At 38.6% G+C, this 18032-nt stretch overlaps 2 protein-coding genes across 6 annotated transcripts in view; one reads left to right on the top strand and one right to left on the bottom strand.

The window, feature by feature from the left end:
- C14H7orf50 (chromosome 14 C7orf50 homolog) overlaps positions 1–18032 on the top strand; it is a 126713-nt gene that overhangs the window by 35920 nt on the left and 72761 nt on the right. The gene's annotated exons all lie outside the window — the stretch shown is intronic.
- GPR146 (G protein-coupled receptor 146) overlaps positions 7281–18032 on the bottom strand; it is a 52936-nt gene continuing 42184 nt past the window's right edge. For 2 of the 3 annotated variants that reach the window (XM_065644895.1, XM_065644897.1), the window contains one exon: positions 7281–12028. In XM_065644895.1, coding sequence (XP_065500967.1) covers positions 10979–11983 — 1005 coding nt within the window. In that variant the 5' untranslated portion in view covers positions 11984–12028 and the 3' untranslated portion in view covers positions 7281–10978. Of the gene's footprint in view, positions 12029–14347; positions 15043–18032 lie in introns of those variants that run through there. The other variant, XM_065644896.1, reaches the window with a different exon arrangement.

The following is an 18032-nucleotide window of genomic DNA, read 5'->3' on the forward strand; positions in this document are numbered from 1 at the left end:
GTGTCTTGGGATGCTGCAGGAGCCCAGAGACTTTTCAGGCTGAATGTTCGTGTCCTTTGTGGAGTAGCTGTGCTCCAAACCAGCTCTGCAGTGGCTCTGTGCAATGTGGTTTCCAACGAGCTTACATGTGTTATTCAGAACACTCTAATTCCCATATTGGGTTTTGATCATCTTGGTGTGGTAGCTTGTTGGACTGGGTAGGATGTTTCCCTTTCATTTGCAGTATTTCCTCCAAATTGTTACTGAAAAACTTGGCTAAACCTGGTGGTGTGGTGTAGGTGTTTTGTATATAGAATTTCCTTTTGAGGTGTACCCAAGTCCAGGCTTAATTTTTTGGTACTAACTTATCATAGTTAAAAATAGTAAAGAAAAAATACACATTGCAATTATGTGCAAGTCAGGCAATTTTTTTCTGAACTGTTGATTTTTCATGGAAGATACAACTTTGAAGTGTCACTTTATTCTTTCTAGGATGTAGAGCTGTGCAGAGACCACAGTAAACTATGTAAGCATAGTTAAATAATTGTTTTTGAAATTGCAGGAAAATTTCAGAAAGTATTTGTTCCTCAACTGGAAGATACTAACTTGACTTTTTAACTTCCAGAAGGGATGATGTGTGCACACGAGGCAATGCCAAACAGCTGTGGCATTGGTTTGTTGTTGTATTTTCCACTGCAATGGTCTCAGTAGGCACGTGATGGAAAACCATGGATCTGCTGGGGGGCAGGGAGGTGGGAAATTATTTACTGGCCGAGGGCCACCAGCAAATAGCTGGGTTTGTACTTTTTTTTTTTAAGTTGCATTGGGTGGATATACACAAGGGTATCTGACTGCGCCCTTTGTGATTATTAGTAAAACGAAGTCAAATCAATGGCTGCACCAGAAGTTTCAGGAATGTTCAAACCAATCTTTACAAAGGTTTAAATTCTTGTGAGTCAATTAGCAATTGGTGAGCAAGGAGTAACTCAAGTGCAGTGCCAACACAGCAGCGTTAAACCACACTTCCTGTTACTCAGTAAGTGCTTTTCTGACACTACAAGGTGTAGTGAAGCAGAGCTACAGGGGAGCTTATCCTCTAATGAGAAAACTTATATAAATAGAATGAGAAAAGGAAAAAGAGAAAAGCTGTTTGCTATGCCTCCCATCTTTAAAAAGAAAAAATATTCTAAGCAAAAGCTCCCATCTTCAAAATAATGTTCACATTTACAAATGTTATTTCATACTTTGACAGAAACCTGTATTAAGCCTCATTATTCCGTGGTATTTAGAGGGCAAGAACATTTATCCTACTTTGAATCGGGAGCAAGTAGCACATTGCAATTTCAGAATGTGTACACAGATTCAGAGAATCATATCAGAAAGTATCCTCATTTTACAGGTGGAGGAACTTGGCTACTGAGAAATGTCTTCTTCCAAGATGATGGAATAAGTTGAAAGCCAGAGGAGTTTAGAAAATGAAAGTTTCCCAACTCTGTTCTTTATTCTGTTTAGACTGTGTTGATTCCCATCTTAATAGAATTCTGCCTCATCTATGGGAATGGGCAAAACTTGATGAGAGCTACCTTAGCAGCTCTATGGGGCGCGTTTGGCAGCAGCTCACTGTGCTGTTATTGTGACAATTAATGCATTACTAAAAGGAAAGCAAGATATTGCTGTCGTGTGACCAGCTGTGTCTTTCCTTAAACAATAAAACGGTTTATTTAATTTGCTTAAATGGTCACAGGGTACAAGTCATATGAGAACAGTGGTAAACAGACTAGTACCTAGTTGTATAAACTTTTAATAAACTGAAAAAAAATGGTAGTTAAGTGACTGTGTTTGAGATGATGCATAATTTTACTATTTTCATTAGTGATATACGATTTCTTAGTGATTAGTATGTATTAATGTACATGCTCTCAATGGAACAGGTTGATGTATGATGATGTTCCAGATGAGGCGGGAAAGACAGAAGTTGCACAAGTTAAATTATTGTGAGATGCCGTGACAATATTTAAGGATTGGTTGATAGCACATACGATTCCACTGGCCACCTACAGTGTGCTGTGGTGGACAAGACTCTTGTTTATTTTTTAGCACATGCTATTGTTCATATAGCAAAATAACTCTATCCAGTACTGAGTGACAGATGCTACTATAAAGAAGGCAGATGTGAGCCACCTTTCTTTTGACCAAAAACGATAATTTATCTTAACTGACCTGTATTACCAATGTGTTTAGCAGAGTACAGGTCCATGACAGTAGCTTTAATTCGAAGTGAGGTCTCTTTCTAGCATGCATATGTGCACCAGGTGAGAGAAACTTCTCCATCTTTTCTAACAAACACGTTCAATGCCATGGAGAATTCAGTCTTGTTATTCTCTGGCTTAATGCGGATGCATCCAGTAAAGTATTATGGAGATGGTGATTCTGTCTTCCTCACCTTCCTTCTGTCTCATGGCCATCAGTTTCTCAGTAGAGCTGTGATACTCAGTGGAGTATCAAGGTCCCCATCAGGGACAGGGACCAGAGGCTGCTCTGAGGTCATGGTCAGTCCAAGGACTGGGTTGCTCTGGGGTTGTGATTATTGTTCGGGAGCTAATCCTGCCTGACAAGCCTCAAGTCTCTTTTTAGGCTATGCTGTTGTCTTCTGCTCTTGATTAACGTACCTTTTCTTCCCTTTTTGATGTAATAACTGTCCCTGTGTAGTGTGGTAGGATTGTTTTGGAATATGAAATGGCTGTTATCACCTGTTCCCTAGTGTATTATGATGAAAAGCAATTGCTGTGTTATTGGAATTTTGAATTGTGAAATAAGTCTACAATTTTTTTCCAAAGATATTTTCCATAAACTACCATGTATTTTCATCTTATTTTTTCTTCTAGTGGTATTACGTAACAAATAACAACAAACCCAAAAGCAAACCTTACATGTGGGATATTAGCCACAGAGTTAGTCAGAGATTGCCTGGATTCTATTCAATGGCTGAGCTTACATATTGGAAGCTTTTCTTGGTGGCATTTTAGCACCTTAAGGCTACTTGTATTAATGCAATAACTCAAGATTCCTGGGGGAAAAAACCTTAATTTTTGAGAAGAGCATAAACTCTGAGACTTTTGTTATATCGATGCTCAGTTGCCAGTTACTCTGTAAAATTGTTCTTGTGAAAGGCCTCGCTTTTAGTTTTACATGTGTTTAATCATTTTTTACTTGTCAGCAAGCAAATTTGTTTCCTTGATTAAAAGATCATGGAACATTAGGCCTTTGACATAAAAAAGGAAGAGGGAGAAAAAAAAGCAGGGAAGTTGTACACAAACCCAAGACTTACTAGCTTGAAAAACGTTAAAAGAATTTTGTTTATGGATGAATTTTAGAATAAAAAGCTTTCAGGTCTTTATTGTTTTATATTCCCTGCATGTTTGGTTTGGTAGGGTTTTTTTTAATGTAGTTTGGTTTGGTTTTAAATGGCATTCAGATGCTTCTGCTGATTTAAGGTACCTGGAGCTATGTGAATTGGTAAAATGTGATAGTCTTACTGTCTTTCCTTGGAGCTCTCTGCTTGGACAGGGTTAAAAAAACACAAGTTGGAGAAGTGTATACATAAGCATTGGCATTAATAATTACCTATGCCTCAGAGGCTGGTTGTAAATCAACGTTTCTTCCTTTTATTCTCGAACAGCCGTGCTGTGTGATTGCTGCCTTCACACCTCAGGGCTGCTTGCCCATGATTCACTATTAGTGATTTTATATTGGCTTATTTGGGCATCGTTTGTAATGCAAGTTGTTTTATAAACAGTATTTTATTATTATTATACAGTAATGTTTCTATCAATCACAAAATAAATTCCTCAGGGGTAGATCATCTGTGTAACTCAGCTACGAGAGCTCAAAAATTGTCCGTATTTCCAAATAATACTCTATTAAAGGGTGGAAAGAAGCTTTTTTCTAATGGGAAGTTTTATAGAAGAGCTGGTCTCTGTGCACCACTGCAGGTGCTAGAGTTATTATTTAATTGCAAATAGGCTCACCTGAAAAATTTCAGAAACTTCTGTATTAATTAAGTATAAAATCTATTTCATTGTGCACTAGTGAAACCATAACTTAATTAGAAAAAATTACAGTGCTCTGGAGCTGAATGAGAATGGCTTTTCCTTTGATCTTCGAGCATCTTGTCAACCACAATGACTTGTGCCAGATGTTTCATAAAACAATACAAGAAACATACGCTTTTTAATTAATATTTCTTTCTTGTGAATAATCAGACCTAATAGCCTGGTTAAATATCCTTCTGTTAGGTTCAAAACCAAAATTAACCATTGCTGAGGTTTGTTTCTTGCAACAGAATTTTCTCTTACCTGCCTCACAGCAGCAGTTTGTTGTAGAAGTTACGGTAAATTTTGTTTCTTCTTACAAATACTTGCAGCAATCGCCTCGCTGCTTGCAGACGGGACCAGCGAGTACAAATCTGTGTTCAACAAGAAACTGGGACAGATATTTTTTTTTTTCCCTAATGATTAACTTATATCCTCTAATTAGTTTTACTGATCTTACTGCTTTTGGGAACTGCAAGAGTATTCCGCTAGTGACCACCAGATGGAGTTTCTAAAACAGCTTTGGTAGCTTAATACCCAAATTAATTTCAAAATGATCTTTTAGCGATGAGTTAAGAAACGGTTGTGGAAATTCTACCAGTTTCAAGATAAATTTTAGATTAAATTTGCAAATGTCGTTGCTAAAATTAGGCTTTTTCAATTCATTTTGTAATTGGTAATACATAGGCCAACACACAAGTGATGAGCAGAACAACTTCCCATCATTATCGATGAGATTTGTGATAAAAACACTTTAATTTAGGAGACTAATTCTGTGGTTTTGAAGGCTGACTTTATCCAGAGTTGAGCAATTTCTCTGCATTTTTACAGCAGAATTATTCCTACTGTTGGGCAATATACTTGCAGATACAGTTCCTGCAAGATGTCTCTAACTGTAAATCTATTTATCTTTCTTTTTTTTATTAGTTCTCTTTGAGGGTCTCTGACTTGAGAGTATTTATGCTGTTGTTTATTTATCTTTTCATGTATTTCGTCATCCAGTACTATTAAACTAGATAAAATGGATTCTCTTTCAGGTTATAAATTTTGTTTTAAAGAACTTTTTTGGCACGATTATTTTTGTTAATATATCTGTATATTCATAAATATTCTGATAAGTATTGGGTGTTGTAAAAATCTTCTTCTGTCATGATTTGTAATAATATGGGAATTCTACCTGCTGTAGACTGTGAATAATTTTGACCGTTCTTGTGGATGTAAGTATGTGTCAGTGCTTTAGAAAGAAGGAATATAAGGAAATCCCATGGACTTCCAAAGTAAGGAAAGGACTTAATGGGAAGAAAGTGGAATGACAAAGTAGATAATAAATCCTCTCCTGATGGGAAAAGCATGTATGCAGCAAAGTGTTTTGATATGTCATGGAAAGTTAAAGGAAATAAAACAGAGGAAACGTTTCACACTTCAAATTTGTTGCCATGGCAGTCGGCGCAGCTGGGTTCGTGTGTTGAGATTGCTTTCGCGTGGAGAAAGTATTGCATGCAATAGTTAAGAAATGCACAAGGTTTCGCTTACTAAGATGCTGCAAAAATTAATCAGAGCATATGTTTCAGATTCATCAGTGCATTGAGCACGTTACAGCTGCAGAAACTTCAGCAGAAGTCGGGACCTGGCAAAGCCTGAGCTCAGGGCAGAGCCCGGGGCAGCACTAGGCCGGGCCTGCTGGGGTTTGCTGGGCCCCGGCCTGCGCTGCCCACGGGAGGGCTCCAGCCTAAGCACTGCGCTGCTTTCATTTTTAATAAGCAATCAGAAGTGCGGTTTTAGCTATGTACTTATCCATAGCACAAAAACAATTTCATTGAATCTCAGTTAAAAAAAAAAAAAGTTCTTCACTTTGCATTTTCTGGTAGAGGTGTCGGTTTTTTTGGCAACCTTGAGGCCTGTTTTCTTATTATATGGTAGTTAAATGCGTATTTTCTGCAACTGCTCCAAAATGTGGTTGTCTTCAGTGAAATCACTTTCTATTGATAGAAAAGGGCAGATTCTGATGCCGTGTTGGCCTGGTTTGTACTGGTGTAAACCTCTTGACTTGGTGGTACCCGGTCAAGTCTTGTAGAAGTTCACCCGTTGCAAACCTGCAGGCTTTCTAACTTGCTGCTTATTAACTAGGTCTGTTCTTGTTTAAGATCCTTCAAGTCCATGTTGTATAAAAGGAGATTTACTAACCCAGATGAGAAACACACTTTTTATGTATAACGGTTATATCTTCAAACTCTGAAGAATGAAGCATCAGAAATCCGCTGCTCTGTTTAGAGATGCCGGCTCTCCAGTTAGAGTAACAGAAAATACTTCCATTGTATGGAAGTAAGGGCATCTTGTCAGATACAGGCTTTGACTAAACGATTTAATATCACAACTTCCGTTTTCACAGTTGCCATTTTCATTTATTTCTCATTGAGACTTGACACGCTGAACTGTCTGGACTAAGTTGTTTGTTTTTTTTTCTTTAAGGAATTCCACCAATACCATTTTAAATAGAGTTTGCTTTTGTTTGCTGTCTTCCTATACTTTACAGATAATTTAAAGGGAACAAATTAATAATTTTGAAAGCATAGCCATGAAAATATTTTCATATGAGTGAGGTCAACTAAGTGATCCATGATGAGTGGTCTTTTGCTTATATGCAGTGGTTACTGCAATAAATGCATTATGAGGTACGTTATATTCTTAAAGCTGAATTTTCTTTGGGATGCCGAAGGTATGAGTTGTTATATCATGTTGTTCTGGGAACCAAGAGCATTTCTGCAGGGAGCTGATTTCCGAGATCTCCTTTGTGGCAGCACAAAGGAGAGGAAGTGACAAGGACACGCTGATGTGCATTAATCACCAGCCTTGGAATTCTGTGCTGCGATGGCACTTGGTCCTATCAGTTGCAGGATTCTTTACGCTGAAAAGAAGTGGGGGAGGGTTGTGCCTTTTTGTTTCATTTCCAGCCAACTTCGCACTGCTGAATAATGAGATTTTAATGATGTCAAAATTATGGCCTGGAAAAATCTGATAACTTAACATGTCTGATTTGCCATCCAAGTCATGCAATTTTTTATACTTTGGTTCAGTGAAGCAACATGGGCTTAACCTTGTCTACAGTAAGTTTTTATCAAGAAGGCAAAAAAAAAAAAAAATCACACATCTTACTGACCAGATGCACTTCAACACTTTTTATTGAGAATTTATGATAAGTCAATAGTTCCTTTGTGAAGCTTTGCAGAAAGTCCATTTCTATAGTATTTTGACATATTGAAGGCCACATCTGTTCATTTTAATAGAACCAGAAATTTTCTAGGGGCTGATCATATTAATTGAAATTATGTCTTCAGAGACCACCTCAATTTGATTCTCAAATAAAAACTTTTAAAACTAGGACCCCTACTAGGTTAGTCAACAAGGACCTGTCTCGAGTTTGCTATGTTAGTAATTTAAGCAGAAGCAGAGAGGAACGCTTTTGTGAGTTCATTGATTTGACTTAATTGGCGGTTCAGCAAGAGGACTATAAACCATAGATCAACTCAAATATTAAATTTAATTTTGTGAGAAAATAACACTGTTAATAATGGCACTTAACTACTGCTTACTTCCTAGTATACAGTATATACATATAGAAACATACAGTACACCTTGCTGTTCAGAGGTTTACATTTAAATGATACATTTTCAGAAATAATTTAATAAATTATTTGCAGATTATTTTTACATCAGCAGGCTGATTTTTATTTTGCATATATACATTATTAATATTTATTTAAATGTGAAATAGATAAGCCCCTATTTACAGTCATCAGAAACCTTTCAGGTATGTGAAATGGAAAGGCCCCATTCTTGAGAACTTCTTACATTAAAGATTTGTCCATAAAAGTTCTTCCGTATTTATGATACCATTTAGTTCCAGAAGTATTTTACTGCACTTGTTCGTCTACTGTTTTTCATATAAACATTGCAAGGCTCTTGCTTTTTGGGATACTGCTTTTTAAGAGATACCATGTGAAGGTGCTGAAATTAAGTTCAGAATTTCCTTAAGAGAATAGCAGCCAGGCAGCTCCATGGCACAGTTTCCTTGAGGCAACTGATTTATCAGATTTACTCTTTAAAAAAGTTGAGTGGATAACAGTTTTGTTTGTTAAATTATGAAAGTTGTTTGTTTATATGATTGCCATCACATTTAGTATATTATCAAGGATACACGCAAAAATACTTAGCTCCACTGCAATAAAGATTAGAGAAAAAATAAGTTGAGGTTTCAAGGGTAAATCACGTAAAAACTTGTTCTTTCGCCATCTCTTAAATAGCAGTTTCCATTTTCCTACGGAAATCTATTTGTAATGTCAAATCATTGAATAAGATTTGGGTCATCTTAAAGGAGTCAGTCTAATGAAGTAAATATGAACGGTACCAAACGTACAAGACCAAGCATGGATGGAAACAGAGGAGCAAAATGAAAATTAAATAGCATAGAGAAGTGAAAAAGATGAGAGAAAAAGATAAATTAAAAAAGGGCCGTGATCTGAAACCGGGAATTTAACATGGAGAGAAAGGAACAGTAAATGTGAGAGTCCTGTTGGAGACAGACAGGAAGGGGAAAATGGAGGTAAAGAAGCCACATGGAAGTTAAAATTGCACTTAATGCTGCCTGGCCAGCCACACCATCCTGGCAGCGGCCCAGTTCTGGAAACCTCTATTCTCACCAGATAAGCCCGTTCCTCCCTGCTGGAATTTTTCGTGCATACTGGAACAATTTATTTAACAGATTTTTTTATACGGGAGACTTAATGTGGGGCATTAAGAAACCTAATTTTCCTCAGATGGGAAGAAAGAAGCCTTCCAACCCAAACTATTCTGTAATTGTTTGCTTGGTAGTTGTAAGATTTCTTTCCTATGTACTTCTGCGTGAAGTGAGCTTGAACGCTCAAGATGTGTAGAAATTAATAGAAAACCTCTTAAGGTAAGGGGAAAAAACCCCAACCAACCAACCCAATGGTTTACCAAAGCGGCCCGTGTCACATCAGGATAGAGGCACTGTAGTGTGTGAATCAGATGCAAAGATAAAGGCTTCATTCCTTAACATGGTTTTGATCAACAAGCTAAAATTATGAAGTAAATTGATGTGCTGGAAAGTTTTTGTGTGGAGAACACACCACAGAAATAGATGATTTACTGCATAGGGTTTAAGGTTTTTTTAAAAAATCAATAAAATATGGAAAGCTATTAAAAAAAGTAAAGATTGAGAGTCTTTCCACCAGGATGTTGATAACTTAGAGGTGCTTTTATATGAAGAAGCAAAGATGGCCGTGGGAACAAATGAATAACGTTGGAGAAGGGAAAAGATCTGAACACTGTTCCTCACCTGCTTCCCACTTAGAACTTCAGCAAGTCTGTATGCTGACAAATTACAACCAATTATCAGATCAGATTGTGCTATAAGTGATTAAAAAACTCCAAGTCTGGTTTTGCCCCATGTTTTTTCAATACCAGAGGCTTGAAAAGCCACATTTTTTTAATACAGTGATGTGGAATTTGAGTTGTGTTGTGACAGATGAAGCAAAAGAACGATTGTGCTGTGTTGCAGGGCGAGTGACAGATGTCTCGCTGCTGCAAAATCAATGGGAGAATCTGTTTAACTTCTACCCCCCTCTGTCATTAGTAATGTAACATCAGCATAGGAACAGGTAGTTCTGGGGCCAACGTTTTGTAGTTTGCTGTTGTGGGTAGCTGTTAATTTGCTTCCTGCAGCATGTTTGTGTTCCTTATGTATTTCGTATACTCACTAAAATTTGGCAATCTGGATTGGATTTCTTCATCCCCACTGTGAAATACAGAAACTCCACTTTTATTGTGTATTCAAGAATCACACTGGGAGGCGCTCAGTTTCTGAGAGGTCAGCAAAAAGCTGATGCTGACTGAGATTTCTATACATTACTCCCATTTAAAAATATGTTGTATGTATTTAAGGATTTTGTATGGTTTCCAAACCTCCACTGATGCCCTAGATTAAAGAGATTTCAATTTATTTGTTGCAAACATATCCCTGGAAAATACAAAATGTTAATAATAAACATATTTATTTTTAAGGTAATTACTCATTACATGAACATATGCGGACCATAACACTTAACCAGACATTCTTTACTAGTTAAATTTTAACTGTGTAAACCACTGTGTCCTTCATTTTAATACGCAGAACAAACATCTCTCAGTTCCCTTAGAGTTAGTTAATAAATATTTCTGAATTCTTGAAATGTTTTAGGATGCAAACAAAGCACTGGAAAAATAAAACACATTTTTGTTAATTGTTACATCTAGGAAAAAAAATCAATTTACCATAAATGTTAAAACTTAGGTTAGTTTGTGTGAGAAAATTATTTCTGAGAACGGTCAGTTAGGCTTCTTTTAGAGGGGATTCAGTGATGGAGAAAGAAATTAAATAATTTATAATTAACATTTAACTATTTGGACATGAGTAACTGGGTAATATGATCTTTACTAAAGATCATCTATATAGTCTTCATTGAAAAATCCTATTTACTTCATCAAGGACAGCCATGTTACTTCTTTTGTACAGAAAGTAAGGTAATAGCTCTTTCTGTACAAGATACAAGGTGCTGTGTCTTCAGTCAAGACTTCAATAAACGGCCTGGTGAGTTCTCCAGGCAGGAGCACGATGAAGCCAGAGTTTATGCTTTGTAACCAGTTCAGTGCACTGAAAGTATTAGATGTCACAGGTATCACAGCACGTAGGCCAGAGTCTCACAAGATTTCAGCAAACAATTAGCTATTTTTCATTTGACTGTAATGAAAGCTCCTTTTTAGCCTCTTGGTTGGGCCTCTCATGTTAAAGACTCTGAGCCCAGCACTGGAACAGCGAGTGCTGCGGTAACAGAGCACCAGGGGTTCCACACCTACGTCATCACTTGCTGTACCACTGTGCGCTCGTGAGAACACCCTTGATTCCCACAGTGCATCTTTTTAAGCAAACGCCGTAATTTGTTGGGAAAGTTTTTGTTAATGTATCTGTAGAGCAGAGGCATCACAAAGCTGCTTGAGAAAGCCAAGAATTTTGACAAAATCTTGGTAAAATGTAATACCCGACTGTAATTTTCATCTGCAGTTCTTCCTTGTGTATTAGTAAATGTGCTTACCAAGAGAATAACGTAATAGGGTGTCCATAACGTGAACTGTGTACAGACTGTGGCAATCAAAAGCCTGTGCACCGATGGATCTAATCGTCCAGTGTCTTGATCCAGTGGTGTCGCCTCTTTGCGTATTCGCAAGATTAATATAAGTGCGTACAGTACAGCGATAGCAGGTACCACGTACCCGATAAAGACCATAATGGCATCTGCTGCTTCTTTGTTCTGCATCTTGGAACATTCAATTATTTTCGTGGATACGTGATTGCAGACGTAGAAGAGGAGAGATGAAAAACTTGTCAGCATGGCACCACCCCATATGAATCCACAAACATGTTTGGTGTTGTACACACTTGACATGTAAGTTCTAGGCAGAGCACGTTCAATGTAGTAGTCCAGACTGAGTAAGGTAGTCGAGTACATGGTAACTAAAGACGAGACGTTGAATAAAATAAGTAAGGTGATATAAACTTCATTGTTAGAATTCCAGATGGCCCATTTTGTATTGGCAAGACCCAGAAGGTACATTGGTGCCAGAGTGTTGATGATGAGACCAGCAATGGCTATGTTGACAAAATAAACATCTGGCATAGTCATAGTAGCTTTGTTGTAGAGATTAACTAGGACCAGCAGGCCATTGTAACACAGGCCAATCGGGAAACATATAATGAGGTAGAGTAGGGAAAAGATGGAAAGCACAAGGTGGAAGTCATGGCAGAGATGCTGGTCCTCGCTGTTCTCGGTACTGTTGTTTAAGGTTTCACAGCTCCACATAGTTGATTTTAGCTTTTGTGCCTTCTCAGCTGGTTACCAGCTTTTCTGTAGAGAGAGAAATAGTGGAAGTATTTTTGAAATATTATATTGTAAGTGAAATGCAATGTAGTATGAAGAAAACATTTTAAAAGACAGATTATACACTTCACGTAACTGATCAATTTAAGGTCAGCGACTGAAATGCCTTTTGGTTTTGTTAGTCTAGCAGAAAATCATCTGTGACTCAAAATTTCATGAGACCATAAATGTTCTGAAGTTTTAATTTAAATGAAATTAGTGGCTAATGAGTAGATACAGGACACTCAACAGAAGTACATCATAAACTGTGTATCTTAAAAATAAGTACCAATGCACTATACATGAAATTAGTTTTTAAAAATTCTTTAAAAGTACCTTTTATATAGCTAATAATACGTAAGGGCAGTTGAAGAATGGGAGGATGTAAGCTGAAACACAAATTTTAGCAATAAGATGGAAAGTAGAGTTCTCTCAGAGGTGAAATAAGATTTATTTTGAAAAGACAGTTTCTAAGGAGGCACATCCAAGGCAGTATGGTGGATGTGTACTGGATCACCAACAAAATTGAGGAAGACTAGAGGAAACTGGGAAAGGAGGTGAATCTTTCTTGGGTTTTGTGTTGTGTGTGTGTTTTGGTTGTTGGTGGGGTTTTTTTCTTAATAGGCCAGTTTGTATTCAGACTTCAAACCTATAACCATTTAGCTCTGAAAAAACAATGGACCTCTGTAGTCCAGGGAACCTAATATCAGGGCAGCCTGACTTTCCAAAAAGGCAAGAATTAGCTATCATTTCCTCTCAAAATAGCTTGCACTCTTTTAAAAAAGTATGCTAGTATCAGTAGCCATTGTCCAGCTATCTTTGTTTTATTGTCAGTAAAGAGATAACATTTTAACTGCCATCAGTGAACTTCAAAGCAACCATGAAGTGTCTCTTTCCAAAATGCAGAAATAAGAAATAATCTCTAAAGTACAAGTGAAAACATCCACAGCCTTAAAATCCTGGTTATTGTTCCTGCCAGCCCACTCGTGGGACAGTGCAGAACTTACGCAGCAGGTGATTTCCCATGTCACGCGTACCCTGATGCTGTCAGATACTCAGCGCGGGTTTACGTGCTTCCCTTTTGGCACGTATAGGAAAGTGTAAGTACACGTACCTGCATTCTTTCCAGAGAGCAAGATTTAATCAAATCCACAATAAACATTGTGCAATTAAAATGAATCTTACTAGACAACATGCTATACTCCATGAACCATGTCTAAATTATACAGTATGGGTTTTGTAAACATACGAAGATATGTGGTTGCATCTCCCTAGTGCATCTCCGTAATCCTTTGACACTTCAGCCACAGGGCAGGATTTGTTCCAGAATCATGTCAACTTCCATTTTTTACTTCCCATTGCAGTTGTTTTGTGTGCATTTTTTTCTGAATACCGTAGCCTGGGCCAGATATCACGCTAAAAATACAGTAATTTTAGCTGGGCAAACAAATTTTTATTCCGCTGTCACATGCTGGATTTCCTCAGATAAGTGACTGCTGCGGCAGTAGCACAAGATGTAGTTCTGTTGTTTCCAAACCTTGCTTTCACCTTTGTGGAAAAGAACTTTTTGTTTGTTTTCTTCAGCTGTAGTATTGCATATGAGTAGAAAGCATGATATCTTCACGTTGCCTTTCAATCCTCATACTATTTTTGAGCACTGAAAACAATTGATTTTCCGGAAGCATCTGTTGTTTTAAGTTTTTAAGAAAGTTGTTGTTAGTTTGTTTTTGGTAAAACAAAACCCGTTTTGCACAGGTGAAGGCAACCAAAATTCCACCTCATTGAACTGTTGTGACTTGATTCAACCAAAGCAGCAGACTGGAACTAGATACTGCAAGTAAATGCATCACAGTGAGTGCAGGGGTGACTAAGCACAGGCATGGATACAATCATGTAATTCCATTATACAGGTTTATCCTTAAGCAGGTAGCTTTGATTACTCCAGACTGAATTACATCAGCCACAGAATCCCTGCCTGTATGTTGTCTCAGAAGATCAACAGTCTTTGCTAACAGCCTTTGTATTTTAGAGGGCAGGGGGATGTCTGGTTTCATGTGATTTTAGTAATTACTCCTTTTTTCTTCACGTTCCCTAATTGCAGTTAAGAAAGACATTTTTAATGACAGAAATGGTAGGCAATTGTGTTAAATAGCAATCTTACGAAATTACAAAACATACCTCCAAAGTGAGAAAAAAAAAAAAAACAAAATAAAAACAGTTTCTGAAGAAATTTTGTTGGTGATTTCTAAACTACCAGATGAAGTATTTTTGCCGCAAATGCAGAAACCGCCACTTTTTGTCACTTACCCAGGAAGCCACAGAACCTGTTTGCTGTGCTGCCAGGCCCAGCTCAGCATTTCCTACCCAGCCGTGTCTTTTGTCATTTTCAAGGCCGTTTCGTCTTCATCAGCCCGTGTCCGGGTCGGTCCTCAGGACGCTTTGGGAGCAGCAGTTCCACTCGGTCCATCGACACTAACTCCTTGTCCCGCCAGCAGCCGCTTTGCAGTCCCGGGTTGGCTGTTGCATAAGTGAACTCCGCAGTCCTCTTGATCACCGTGAGCTGACTCAGCCTTCCCTCTCCCCCAGCTCCCGTCTGCGTTCACACTTCTCACGTTCAAAATCGGAGCTTCAAAGGCAGCAGGGCAGAGTGTCCAGCCGCCGTCCCCAGCCTCGCTCGGCAGCCCCTCACCTCCCGGCCCCGTTTTTACCGCGCCCCGCGCAGCCGGATCCGCGCCCGCCTGAGCAGCAGCGATCGGGCGGGAGGCGGCCGCTGCCACCGCCCGCTCCTGGTTCCCCTCGAAAACATGGTGCTGGCCGCTCCTCGCCGCCTGCCCTGCCTGCCCTGCACTTGTTTGTCCTCCCGGAGTTACTCCCGAGTTTCTGCCTGGCTTGGCAGGCCCCTCCCTTCCCCTGTTTACAGCCAGTTTCTAGGAGCGAGAGGCTGCGGAGCCAGCTCGGCTCAGCCTCTGGGTTTCAGATTTACTGCTTAAAACAGGGGCGTCAAACTCGTTTTCACCGGGGGCCGCATCAGCCTCGCGGTTGCCTGCAAAGAACGTAATTTTGGGGCTGTATAAATAAAACAGGCGGGCTGCTGGAGCAAGCGGGTTTGTTATGGGATTGTCATCTGTGCTGGGGTTCCCCAGGGACACTGGAGAGGCCGTTCCATTCCCTGCAAGTGCAATCAGCAGCTCTCCTTCAAGAGCGTGGGTTTTATTTTTAACCTGGGATGGGAATGCATAGCTTTGAGGTTTCATTTTTATAGACCATGCATCTGAAACGATCAGTATTTAGAAATGTGCTGTACTACAAAGTGCACAGGTGCTTGTGCTGCTTGCGAAGGCGAGCTAGCTTGTCATACAAGTGAGGAAGAATTTCTGAGCATTTACTTTGAATTTGGAGTTTGTTTTGGTGTTACAAAAAGGCATTACAATGCGAGCCTCATTTTGTGATGGTATTACGGATTCCATTCTGTTTGCTTTATTCAAAAGTTGACGACTGTTCTGGAGAACGTTTGCATGTTGCTCACAATTAACGGATGCGAGCATGTATATTCTCGACACCTTTAAAATGGGTCATTTATTGAAAGAGATTTTGAACTGTAGATCGATAATTTATTCCATACTGAATTTTGTACTGTGGCTGTTCCGTTGTGTATATGGAAACTCCTCAGACTAATGGACTGAAGTTATTACCTTCTAAGTATGTTTTTAACTGATATTATAAAGCAAATCTGAGAGCTGCCCTACTGTTTTGAAATAATTTGTTGTATATTTAAAGATTCTAAAGCTTTATTCCATAGCAAATAAATCCCATAGCAAACGAACCCCTTAATTAAAAATTAAGCAGGTGTTTATGGAATAAATGCCAGAGAAACACTGAAAATAGTTACTCATTTCATGTTGAGTTATTCTGACTGCAGTTCAATTTTTTTTTTTTTAAGGCAAGGTCTGTGCATCTTGGTTTGTATTTAACAACTCATTATGAATATTGTAAAACCACTGCAACTCCCAAATGGCAGAAAATGCCGACATTCCGATTTGATGCATATTCCACAGACAGAATTGTGTAAGTGCGATGGATAACTCCCCTCAAAACTTTAGAAGGACCTTAATTGTCATAAGTTCACTGGGGAAGCAGCAAAGTAGGAAAGGTGTTAGTGTAGAAATACTTTTAGAGTTCTGATATTTGGCTGAATGCCAATTTCTTTACCTGTCATAAAAGTTGAAGGTGGCTTTTTTTTAATTTAAATAAAAATTTGCATGAGTACTTAAAAACTTATTTAAAAAGTTAAGAGTTAAGAGTGCTTAGTGGGAAAGATTATTTTTAAAAATATACATAAAATTAAATGAACGAGGAAAAATTGAAGTGCCACTTAGTTGTATTACAGGGTCCATAGCTGCAGTCAGGTTTTTTCAGACATTTTCGTTCATAATGCAGCACTAAATTGCAGAGCAGGCTGGTTTACAGTTCCAAGCGTGACTGTTCTACGCTCTGTTTATTTTATTTAACTTAAAAAACCTGCCAGCCTTTATCCAGTTGTAGCACTGTCTTTCGTTCTGCAGATTTTTTTTTTGTTTAAAAAATAAATTATTTGTCGCCTTGCTCTGTTATCATCTATATGTGAAATAGCTCTTGTCTAGATTATCTAACCTCTAAATACGTGTTTTCCTAAGTTGTAATATCACTCTAAACCATACGTAGCCAATAAAGCTATTGCCAACGAGGTTAAGTCTCTAAACAGGCCTAATACTCCAACCTTCATCAGGTCTTTAGAGTTCCCAGAGGATCTCTGAATTCCTACGGAGACTGAAACCCCCGGGTCTGCGCGGAGCAGGGCCGGCACAGGTTTGCTTTGGATCCAGACTTAAGAAAACTACAAAGCTTGGCACAGAAGTGTTGCATACGTGCGTAAACCACGACTTGGTAGATTGTCAGCTACTCATCAGGGCTTGAAAGGTGCTTTTTGAAACTGTCATGCAAAATATTGCTTAATGATTAATTCTTAAAACTTTAAATAATGGGCGAATGGTATTTCTGGAAAAATAGCCCACCTGCAATTAGTCCTATCTCAAGGGGAACACTCTGAACTCTCAAATGTGAGAGAATGAAGTGTCGCACTGCTGTTACATCTCAGTCTGGGTAACATGACATTTTTTTAGGCTTACTAGCTTATATACATACCATAGGGATTAACAGAAGAGTTGTGGGCTGGTTATAGAGAAAAGTAAAACTAGATTGCCCAGGTTAGATGTGAGGGGAAAAAAAATGCAGCAGTGCAGGCAAGTAGGTTTCGGTATAGACTTTCCTTACGGAGCTGCTGCTGTTCATGATACAATGATACAGCTCAGAAAAAATGCTTTTAAGATTAGTGGAGAAGAAAATCCTGCTTGATACTGAGTGCTGTGCTGAAAACAGGCCCCATCCAACCCTTTCATTTATGTCTTTGTGGTGCAATCGTTGACCAGTTTGGCGGGTGGTATGTTTATAATTTATATCAGTTCCAATTTATAATGTAGTGAATTCAGTGGGATATAATACAAAAGATGCCACGACTAAATAACAAGAATAATTGATATAAAGTAGCATTGAATATAACCCTCTCTTGGATGTTTAAAAAAGTAAAAATAAAAAAGCAAGAGGATGCCAGCTGGAAGAGGGTGGGTTTTGTTTCTGCAGTAGGACGAGCAGGTGCCCAGTCTCCTGCTCCCGCTGATTTCAGCCTTGTCATTACACTCCATTTTGATTTTCTAAACCCAGTCCCTTTGCAGTATGAACTTCCTTTACTAGCAGCATAACAATAATTATTTTTTTAAAAAAAAGGCCTTTGACTCATAGCACCCAACTATCGCCTACTCCTGCTGAATTCTGCACAACTTGAGTGCTGCGAGCCCGTTTCCAGCTTTATAGCTTATTGCCTCCCCTTGCTCCACCATTATTCCTTAAGTGTTCCTTCTGTCCAGACATAAATGCTTACGTACGTTTCCCCTTGTTT

This window comes from Caloenas nicobarica, chromosome 14, assembly GCF_036013445.1.
Source record: "Caloenas nicobarica isolate bCalNic1 chromosome 14, bCalNic1.hap1, whole genome shotgun sequence".
Classification (NCBI taxonomy): Eukaryota; Metazoa; Chordata; class Aves; order Columbiformes; family Columbidae; genus Caloenas; species Caloenas nicobarica.